The following is an 11,067-nucleotide window of genomic DNA, read 5'->3' on the forward strand; positions in this document are numbered from 1 at the left end:
CTGTAAATTCCAGACACTGTATGAAAAAAGCATTGTAAAACTTTTTGTTCTGTTAGCTGATGCATGTAGCCCCTAGTCACGTTTCCCATGCTTGCTCAATCTATTACGACTCTTTCACGTGGACCCCTTAAAGTTGTAAGCCTTTAAAAAGGCCAAGAATTTCTTTTTCGGGGAGCTCGGCTCTTAAGATGCTAGTCTGCTGACGCTCCCGGCTGAATGAAAAAACCTCTTCCTTCTTTAATTCGGTGTCTGAGGAGTTTTGTCTGTGGCTCGTCCTGCTACACTCTCACTAAAATTGTTTGATGCATCAAAGAGTTTTCTGCCAAACACTTCTAATTACCATGGTGATTAATTACCAGTATCTAGAATCTTAGGTATATGTGTGTTGGAGGAGTAGTCAGAAGAGAGGAGGTTAGGTGGAATCAGCAAGTAGCAAAAATATTTCCAAATCCTGCCAGGCGCGGTGGCTCACACCTGTAATCCCAACACTTTGGGAGGTTTAGGTGGGTGGATCACTCGAGCTCAGGAGTTTGAGACCAGCCTGAGGAACATGATGAAACCCCATCTCTACAAAAAAATAAAAAATTAGCCAGGCATGCTCTCTTTCCTCCTGTCTTGTGCACTTACAGACCCAGCTACTCGGGATGCAGAGGTTGCAGTGAGCCACTGGGCAACAGAGCGAGACTCTGTATCAAAAATAAATAAATTAATTAATTAAACATCCTGCAAGTCTATTTCAGTTTGGTTCATCTGACATTGAAGATCAACGAGGATGAATAATAAAGATACAGTGAGGAGGAGAGAAAGGTAGAGGAATGTGGTAAGATTAGGCAGTGGAACTGGATTGGTCTGCTGATTCTTATGTACTTAGTGTGAAATGAATGTCAGCAAGGCAGTTTTCCTTCTTCCTCCACTTCATCTCAGATTATCTCCGAGTCTGTTTCCTTGCTAAAGCTTGTATAATCTATAAATTATACAACTGACTTAAGACCTTTAAACAAATTGAACTTGCAGGTGAAATACAAATTTACAACAAACTTAAACATTTATCAGAGACAGTAAGAGAGCAGAGATTGAAACACTTTATTATTTTATTCTTCTTTCATCAGACTAGTCGCCTCCTGAAGCCATGGGAAATCACAGTGCTTTGGTATCTGGAGAGAGGCGAATGCAAAGGCATATCTGCAATTTTTATTTCTGGTGGGCCTTTTTGCAAGACAACTTTGCGATCTTCCCCATGGCAAAGCCTTTCGCTGTGATTCAAAAACAGAGAGTCTTCTAAAGGGCCAGTATGGATTCCACACACTTCTGCTCGCTAAGAGAAAAGAAAATCTTCTCTGTTACACATCAAACATCATTTTCTTGTTAGATTAAGAAGGAAGTTTCACCAGGAGCCATGGTTTATGCCTCTAATCCCAGCACTTTGGGAAGCCAAGAAAGATTGCTTGAGCTCAGGAGTTTGAGACCAGCCTGGGCAACATAGCAAGACCCCATCTATACAAAAAATAAAAAATTAGGTGGGTATGGTGGCACATGTCTGTGAGGCGGAGGCAAGAGAATCCCTTGATCCTGGGAAACCAAGGCTGCAGTGAGCTATGATCACACCCCTGCACTTCAGCCTGGGCAAGACAGTGAGACCCCATCCCCTCTCCAAAAAATGATGGAGGTTTCCCCATAGTTTTTCTAACCATCCTTGTTGAGAAGGAAGCTCTGCTGAACAGAGGAACATCCCTTTTCTAAAAGCAATGCTTTGTGGGGCAGTGTGATCTGACTACCAGAAAGAGTCATACAGACTATAAAGGTGATACGTTTGGAGGCAGATCGTTGAACTTTAGCTTCACTGCTTAACGTGACCTTTTCAACTCATTTACTCCGAAGACTCAGTTTTTTCAAATATAAAATGGGAATATTAAGGGATTCTTTGAGTAGCAAATAAAATATATGTGAATGAAAAAGCTTTGCCAACTACTAAGTATCAAAAGGGTATAAAGTATGATGATGCTGTTATGGCTGTTGAATAAATAAATAACAACTATTTGAAGTTATTAACTTAAATACACATCTACTTCTGATTCTTCAATATTGCCAAATAGCATTCTGGCCTGTTCTTGGGATGCAGTCCCAACTCTGGTATGTTGTGTATATATATATATTTATTTATCAAAAATAAATAAATTAATTAAACATCCTGCAAGTCTATTTCAGTTTGGTTCATCTGACATTGAAGATCAAAGAGAATGAATAATAAAGATACAGTGAGAAGGAGAGAAAGGTAGAGGAATGTGGTAAGATTAGGCAGTGGAACTGGATTGGTCTGCTAATTATATATATATAAAATGCTGTGTTATATATATATATATATATATATTTCACAGATGGGGGGCCTTAGTCTGTCACCCAGGCTGGAGTGCAGTGGTGCAATCATAGCTCACTGCAGCCTGGAACTCCTAGGCTCAAGCAATCCTCCTGCCTCAGCCTCCCAAGCAGCTGGGACTACAACACATACCACAGTGCCTGGATAATTTTTTTTTTTTTTTTAATTTTTAGACAGGATCTCGCTATGTTGCTCTGGCTGGTCTTAAACTCCTGGCCTCAAACCACCCCCCCATCTCAGCCTCCCAAAGTGCTAGGATTACAGGCATAAGCCACTGCACCCAGCCCCTGTGCTGCATTTTTTAATGTTGTTAGATGCAGTTTTTAAACTCCTAATGGAAAAATGGTGAGGATAAATAAAAGGAAGGGAAGCATAAGTTAGCATTTACTCAGTGTGGGAACATTCACTTTATTTAATTACTTAATTCACTTATTTAAGTTTCTTTGGTAGGAACACTGTCAACTAAATTGCAAAAGTAAAATAGCTCTGAAAAATGATGCTGAATCATAGCTCTAAAAGTAAGGTCAAGAATAAGTGTTTTGATGCAATCAAAACAAAGTTTTTCTTTACTGATTTTAACTTATAAAGTTTACAACCTATAATTCTCATAAATGAAAAAGTCGATACTGTCACCATGCTGAAGCTACTTAGGGCATTTAAAATGACCTTGATACGCTACTAAATTACATGAAATGCAGACTAATATTAAGACTGTAGTAAATCTGAGTAAACATATTTGTTTGTTTATTGATTGATTGATTGATTGATTGATTGATTTTTGAGATGGAGTCTGGCTTTGTCGCTCAGGCTGGAGTGCAGTGGCCGGATCTCAGCTCACCGCAAGCTCCGCCTCCCGGGTTTACACCATTCTCCTGCCTCAGCCTCCCTAGTAGCTGGGACTACAGGCGCCCGCCACCTCGCCCGGCTAGTTTTTTGTATTTTTTAGTAGAGACGGGGTTTCACCATGTTAGCCACGATGGTCTCGATCTCCTGACCTAGTGATCCGCCCGTCTCGGCCTCCCAAAGTGCTGGAATTACGGGCTTGAGCCACTGCGCCCGGCCTATTTATTTATTTTGAGATGGAGTCTTGCTCTGTTGCCCAGGCTGGAGTGCACTGGCATGATCTGGCTTGCTGCAACCTCTGTCTCCTGGATTCAAGCGATTCTCCTGCCTCAGCTTCCCAAGTAGCAGGCATTACAGACATGTGCCATCATGCCCGCCTAATTTTTGTATTTTTAGTAGAGATGGGGTTTCACCATGTTGGCCAGGCTGGTCTCGAACTCCTGACCTCAGGTTATCTGCCTGCCTCGGCCTCCCAAAGTGCTAGGATCACAGGCATGAGCCATTGCGCCAGCCACAAAATGTTTTAAAACAAGACTGTTGGAATCCCTGCTTTCGATTATTTTGACCGTATACCTAGAAGTGGAATTGCTGAATCATATGGTAATTCTATGTTTAATTTTTTGAAGGATGGTCTCACTATCTTCTACAGTGGCTGCAGCATTTTACCTATAGTAGTTTTCCTGCTGTTTTCAAACTATTGACTGGAGTCGGGTACAGTGGTTCATGCCTGTAATCCTAGCACTTTGGGAGGCCAAGGCAGGAGGATCACTTGAGCCCAGGAGACCAACCTGGACCACATAGAGAGATCCCATCTCTACAAAAAATACCAAAACTCTCTGGGCATGGTGGCATATGCCTGTAGTCCCGGCTGCTCAGGAGGCTGAGGTGGGAGGATCACCTGAGCCCGAGAGGTTGCTGCAGCTGCAGTGAGCCATGACTGCATCATTGCACTCCTGTCTGGGTGACAGAGTGAGATCCTGTCTCTAAATAAATAAATAAATAAATAAATAAAGTAGGCCCGGCGTGGTGGCTAACTCCTATAATCCTAGAACTTTGGAAGGCTGAGGCAGTAGGATCGCTTGAGCTCAGGAGTTCAAGACCAAACTGGAAGACACAGTGAGACCTCATCTCTACTAAAAATCAAAAAGCGGCCGGGCGCAGTGGCTCAAGCCTGTAATCCCAGCACTTTGGGAGGTCGAGACGGGCGGATCATGAGGTCAGGAGATCGAGACCATCCTGGCTAACACGGTGAAACCCCATCTCTACTAAAAATACAAAAACTAGCTGGGCGAGGTGGCGGGCGCCTGTAGTCTCAGCTACTCGGGAGGCTGAGGCAGGAGAATGGCGTAAACCCGGGAGGCGGAGCTTGCGGTGAGCTGAGATCCGGCCACTGCACTCCAGTCCGGGCGACAGAGCAAGACTCCTCCTCCTCAAAAGAAAAAAAAAAAAAAAAAAAAAAAGCTAGCAAGGTGTGGTGATGTGCACCTGTAATCCCAGCTACTTGGGAGGTTGAGGCAGGAGAATCAATTGAGCTCAGCAGATTGAGGCTGCAGTGAGCTTTGATCATGCCACTGCACTCCAGCCTGGACGACAGAGCAAGACCCTGTCTCCAAAAAGAAAAAAAGGAATAAGTAAATAAAATTGCTAACTGAACAGGAGCATTGAATGGGTAAATCATGTGTAAAACTAGCCAAAATATTCCCATGCCTCGCTATCTGAATATGCAGTACAACCTAAAAAATATACACTCTGTAGTGTACCTTTAATATTAATGGCATCTTCTGATGATGAGTTTAACAACTTCTAGATAGCATCACGTGAAATTTCTGAAATTCTTCAGTATATAAATAGGTTATTTAAACAAATATTACTATTTAACATTCATTTGCAAGTTTATGTGACAGTACATCAAAATAGTTATGTACATCTATCATAGATATACTAAATTATATATATATATTATTTATTTATTTAGAGACAGAATCTAACTCTGTCACCTAGGCTAGATTGCAGTGGCGCAATCTCGGCTCACTGCAACCTCTGCCTCCCGGGTTCAAGAGATTCTCATGCCTCAGCCTCCCAAGTAGCTGGGATTACAAGTGCCCGCCACCACGTCCAGCTAATTTTCATATTTTTAGTAGAGACGGGGTTTCACCATGTTGGCTAGGCTGGTCTTGAACTCCTGACCTCAAATGATCCACTAGCCTCTGGTCTCCCAAAGTGCTACAATTATTGGCATGAGTCACCGAATCCAGCTTAATGTTTTTTTTTCTTATGTATGCTTATGGGGAAATACCTGCAGATTCACATTCCTGAATATCATGTTTTCTTTCCAAGGCATAACATAACGTGTTGGGATCATCCCTTGCTTTAATGAAAATCGTGGCAAATGAATCTCCTCATACCTGACGATTAGGAAAGCAAGAAGAAAAGATATCTTGTGAGCCAAATACAATCATTTTAGCATCATTCCATGGACTGGAGGCAGTTGTGCATTCCTGTTTGGTCCCCTGCTGCTGCAGGACAGACGGCTGTGCCATTGAAACTCAACTAAAAGATAACCATTTAAGTACCCGGGTATCACCAAGATCAGGTCAGGGCCAGGTATCTGTAACTCTAACTGCATGCTATCCTTTACAATTTGCCCACAATGTCCATTTTAATCTTTTTTTTTTTTTTTTTTTTTTTTAATGAGACGGAGTGCATCACCATGCCCAGCCGGGGTTTTGCCATGTTGGTCAGGCTGGTCTCAAATTCCTGACCTCAAGTGATCCACCCGCCTTGGCCTCCCAAACTGTTGACATTAGAGCCGTGAGCCACTGCGTCAGGCCCATTTTAACTTGACTTTAAGGGAAAAGTCAAGGCACCCGGATTTGCCTCAGGCCTACCCACTGCCTAAAGGAAATGTCTGGCCAGCCACAAAACACAGTAACTACATTGGCTTCTGAATTTATGTATGCTCTACACTCAGGTCAGGCTCGCTTTCCTTGCACACATTATTTCCCTCTGGAACATAAAACTTTCTATATAGATGCCAAAGGGGAACACAAAGTTATTGACCTTATCTTTGTAGCTCCCAGGTTGCAAAACAAGCAAACAAAAAACCCCAGAACCCCGTAAGTCCTTACTTATTAGCAGATTTGTAGGGACTCTCATCAGAGCAGTTGTTACTGAGTTTAGGCAAAGTAGGACAAGTATCTTTCCCTGCAGCCATTCCTGACAGCAGTGGATGGAATTCTCATCTACTTCACTAACTCACTAGTCTTATTATGATGACAACGCTGCTCTGATGTAACAATGTTTTGCTAACTTCATAGTAACTCTCAGCAGTTACAGTAGCAGTTAAGAGTCCAGCTTACAGGTGTGGTGGTGCGTGCCTGTAATCTCAGCTACTCAGGAGGCTGAGGCAGGAGAATCACTTGAACCCAGGAGGCAGAGGCACTGTACTCCAACCTGGGTGACAGAGTGAGACTCTATCTTAAAAAAAAAAAAAAAAAAAAAAAGACAAGAAAAAAGTGTCCAGCTCAGAGCTACTTTCAGGGCTTTAAAAATTCCCCCTTCTGGCCTGGCACAGTGGCTCATGCCTGTAATCCTAGCACTTTGGGAGGATGAGGCAGGAGGATCACTTGAGCCCAGGAATTTGAGACCAGCCTGGGCAACATAGTAAATTCCTATCTCTACAAAAAATAAAAAAATTTGGCCGGGTGTAGTGGCTCATGCCTGTAATTCCAGCACTTTGGGAGTCCAAGGCAGGTGTTATCACTTGAGGTCAGGAGTTCAAGACCAGCCTGGCCAACATGGTAAAACACCGTCTCTATTAAAAACACAAAAATTAGCCAGGCATGGTGGTGCGCACCTGTAATCCCAGCTACTCGGGAGGCTGAGGTGGGAGAATTGCTTGAACCCGGGAGGCGGAGGTTGCAGTGAACAGAGATGGTGCCACTCCAGTCCAGCCTGGGTGACAGAGCAAGATTCCGTCTCAAAAAATTAAATAAATAAATAAATAAGCCGGGCATGGTCACGTGTACTTGTGGTCCCAGCTACTTGAGAGGCTGGGGCCAGAGGATCACTCGAACCTAGGAGGCTGAGGCTGCAGTGAGCTGTGATTGCACCACTGCACTCCAGTCTGGGCAACAGAGCAACAGCTTGTCTCCAAAAAATAAGACAAGACAAGACAAAACAAAACAAATCTCTTCTTGAGTAAAACATCATTCTTATAATGAGCAATTAAAAAATGAAGATGTTTGTTTGTGACATAATACAAATTTGACACAAACTAGAAAATATGTTGAACTGAACAATTATTCAGTAAGTAAAAATCACTTCAGGCCGGGCACGGTGGCTCATGCCTGTAAGCCCAGCACTTTGGGAGGCCGAGGCGGGCAGATCATGAGGTCAGGAGAGAGACCTTCCTGGTTAACATGGTGCAACCCCATCTCTACTAAAAAATACAAAAAAAATTAGCCAGGCATGATGGTGGGTGCCTGTAGTCCCAGCTACTGGGGAGGCTGAGGCAGGAGAATGGTGTGAACCTGGGAGGTGGAGCTTGCAGTGAGCCAAGATCACGCCACTGCACTCCAGCCTGGGCCACAGAGCGAGACTCCATCTCAAAAAAATAAAGAATAGCAAAATAAATCGCTTCAAATGAACATTCTCTATTGGTCCATGGCTGATTTTCCTCTTTTTTTTTTTTTTTAGACGGAGTCTGGCTCTGTCGCCCAGGCTGGAGTGCGGTGGCCGGATCTCACCTCGCTGCAAGCTCCGCCTTCCGGGTTTACTCCATTCTCCTGCCTCCGCCTCCCGAGTAGCTGGGACTACAGGCGCCCGCCTCGTCGCCCGGCTAGTTTTTTTTTTTTTTTTTTTTTTTTTTTGTATTCTTTAGTAGAGACGGGGGTTTCACCGTATTAGCCAGGGTGGTCTCGATCTCCTGACCTTGTGATCCGCCCGTCTCGGCCTCCCAAAGTGCTAGGATTACAGGCTTGAGCCACTGCGCCCGGCCCTGATTTTCCTCTTTATATATTGCGCATGCCACCTACAGTCAACTGATTTTCAACAAAGGTGCCAAGAACACACACCAGGGAAAAGACAGTCTTTTCAATACACGGTGCTGGGGAAATTGAACATCCCCATGAAGAAGAATGAGACTAGATCCCTACCTCTCACCATACACAAAAATCAACTCAAAATGGGTTAGGATTAAATGTAGCTTGAAACTACAAAACTACTAGAAAACATACAGAAATAGTCTACAACATTGGGCTGGGCAAGGTTTGTTGTTTTTTTCTTTTTTCTGAGACAGGGAGGTTCTCTGTCACTCAAGGTCGAGTGCAGTGGCACAATCACCGCTCACTGCAGCCTCAACCTCAATCAATCGTGGGCACAGGTGAGCTTCGCACCCCAACCTCCTGAGTAGCTGGGACCACAGGTGTGCACCACTATGTCTGGCTAATTTTTAATTTTTTTGTAGAGATGGGGTTTTGCCATGGTCCCAGGCTGGTCTTGAACTCCTATGCTTATGTGATTCACCCACCCTAGCCTCCCAAAGTGCTGGGATTACAGGTGTGAGCCACTTCGCCTGGCCCAAGGATTTTTAAAATAAGACCTCAGCAAAACAGGCCAACAGCAAAAATAAACACATGGGATTACATTAAACTGACAGACATTTGCACAGCAAAGGAAACAAGAGTGATGAGACAACCTACAGAACGGGATGAAACATCTGCAAAATATGTACCTGACAAGGGGTTAAAAACCATACTATATAAAGAACAGTGAAAAATGACCAATCTGATTTAAAACTGGGTAAAAGGACTGGGTGTGGTGGCTCACGCCTATAATCCCAGCACTTTGGGAGGCTGAGGCGGGAGGATTGCTTGAGCCCAGGAGTTCGAGACCAGGGTGGTGTTAGGCATGATTGGTCCTCAGGCAGGAAGGTCACTTGAGCCCCGAAGGTCGAGGCTGCAGTGAGGCATGACTGTGCCACTGCACTCCCAGCCCAGGCAACACAGCGAGACCCTGTCTCAAAAGGTAAAAGATCTTAGTAGGCATTTCTCAAAAGAACGCATGCAAAGGTCAAGTACATGAAAAAATGCTCAACATCACTATATACTGCACAACTGATACGTGTCCCATTTATGTTTCAACATCTATTACATTCAGGTCGAGTGTAAATCCAATTTGTTTAAACCCAAATCAATCCAGCCTATTTTATTTCCTAAGATTTGTCATATTGCAGAATATTTTAGATTATGAAAACTGATTTTAATAAAGGTTACAAGTGAGGATAAATGCTTAAACTACTAAAACAGAGAGATGGAGGGTTATTAGTGTAAGTCCTACCCACTGGCAAGTAGGAAAAATATTAATATTAGGCTAAGCAGGAAGAATTACTGCAAGACATGCTGGTTTGATGAGAGCACAAACTAAATGAATACATACCTAAGAACAGTTTGCACATCTTCATTTGGATAGCCAGAAAGATTCAGAAAGAGTCATCTTAGATAAATTTTTATTTTATTTTTGGAGACAGAGTCTTGCTCTGTGCCCAGTCTGGAGTGCAGTGGCATGACCTCCATTCACTGCAACCTCCTCCTCCCGGGTTCAAGCAATTCTCCTGCCTCAGGCTCCAGAGTAGCTGGGACCACAGGCACGTGCTGCCATGCCTGGCCCATTTTTTGTATTTTAGCAGAGATGGGTTTTCACCGTGTTGTCCAGGCTGGTCTCGAACTCCTGAGCTCAGGCAATCCGCCTGCCTCGGCCTCTCAGTGTTAAAATTACAGGCATGAACCACCATGCCCGGCCGATAAATTTTTAAAGAACCTTAAAAACTCCCCTTTACTCAGCTGCTGCCAAGGTGCTTGGTCCTTCCAAGGAAGCTAAGGCCACACTGGGGTGAGAGCCTCACTTCATCCAGCGATTAGCACTGTGTCCAGCAGCGCCAACCCCAGACATGCCCGTGCCATGGCCTCCCTCTCCGAGCTTGCCTACATCTACTTGGCTCTCGTTCTGTATGATGATAAAATCAAAGCCCTCATTAAAGCAGCTGGTGTAAATGTTGAACCTTTCTGGCCTGGTGGGTTTGCAAATGCCCTAGCCAATGTCAGCACTGGGAACCCGATTTGCAATGTAAGGGCTGGTGGACCTGCAGTAGCTGGAGGTCCTGTCCCCTCCACTGCTAGTGCTTCAGTTGAAAAGAAAGTGGAAGCAAAGAAGGAACAATCTGAGAAGTCTGATGAGGACATGGGCTTTGGTCTTTTTGACTAAATCTCCTATATATCATATTCAATAAAAACCTAAACTTTGGCCGGGCGCGGTGGCTCAAGCCTGTAATCCCAGCACTTTGGGAGGCCAAGGCGGGTGGATCACGAGGTCAGGAGATCAAGACCATCCTGGCTAACATGGTGAAACCCCGTCTCTACTAAAAATACAAAAAACTAGCCGGGCGTGGTGACGGGCGCCTGTAGTCCCAGCTACTCGGAGGCTGAGGCAGGAGAATGGCGTGAACCCGGGAGGCAGAGCTTGCAGTGAGCTGAGATCGCGCCACTGCACTCCAGCCTGGGCGACACAGCAAGACTCCGTCTCAAAAAAAAAAAAAAAAAAAAAGAAAAAAAAAAAGAAAAAAAAAAAAACCTAAACTTTGAAAAAAAGAAATAACCTTAAAAATTGAAGCACTGTTTTCTGTATGGCAGTAGGATGCAACACAAGCCAGAAATCTGAATGGTTTTCAAATGTTAAACAAACAACTGTTGGCCAGGTGTGGTGGCTCACACCTGTAATCCCAATACTTTGGGAGGCTGAGGCAGGTGGATCACCTGAGGTCAGGAGTTCAAGACCAGCCTGGCCAACATGGT

At 44.2% G+C, this 11,067-nt stretch overlaps 1 protein-coding gene and 1 pseudogene across 1 annotated transcript; one reads left to right on the forward strand and one right to left on the reverse strand.

Moving 5' to 3' along the window:
* Positions 1-1,062: 1,062 nt before the first annotated feature.
* Positions 1,063-6,455, reverse strand: TEX43 (testis expressed 43). Its single transcript, XM_023194063.3, has 3 exons — positions 6,346-6,455; positions 5,514-5,622; positions 1,063-1,315 (listed from the first exon to the last, which is right to left on the reverse strand). Exons 1-3 carry the CDS (start codon positions 6,429-6,431, stop codon positions 1,106-1,108), a joined length of 405 nt encoding a protein of 134 aa, XP_023049831.1. The 5' UTR covers positions 6,432-6,455; the 3' UTR covers positions 1,063-1,105.
* Positions 6,456-10,177: 3,722 nt separating this feature from the next.
* On the forward strand, positions 10,178-10,480 carry LOC111527647 (annotated as a pseudogene).
* The last annotated feature ends 587 nt before the right edge of the window (positions 10,481-11,067 follow it).

This window comes from Piliocolobus tephrosceles, chromosome 4 (genome assembly GCF_002776525.5).
Source record: "Piliocolobus tephrosceles isolate RC106 chromosome 4, ASM277652v3, whole genome shotgun sequence".
NCBI classification, from domain to species: Eukaryota; Metazoa; Chordata; class Mammalia; order Primates; family Cercopithecidae; genus Piliocolobus; species Piliocolobus tephrosceles.

Excerpts from the sequence above, each read along its gene's own strand:
- TEX43 (XM_023194063.3), bottom strand. The coding sequence starts at position 6,431 with ATGGCTGCAGGGAAAGATACTTGTCCTACTTTGCCTAAACTCAGTAAC. Across the intron at positions 5,623-6,345 it reads CCCTACAAATCTGCTAATAA|GTATGAGGAGATTCATTTGC; the intron begins GTAAGGACTTAC and ends CCTAATCGTCAG. Across the intron at positions 1,316-5,513 it reads TCAGGAATGTGAATCTGCAG|CGAGCAGAAGTGTGTGGAAT; the intron begins GTATTTCCCCAT and ends CTTTTCTCTTAG.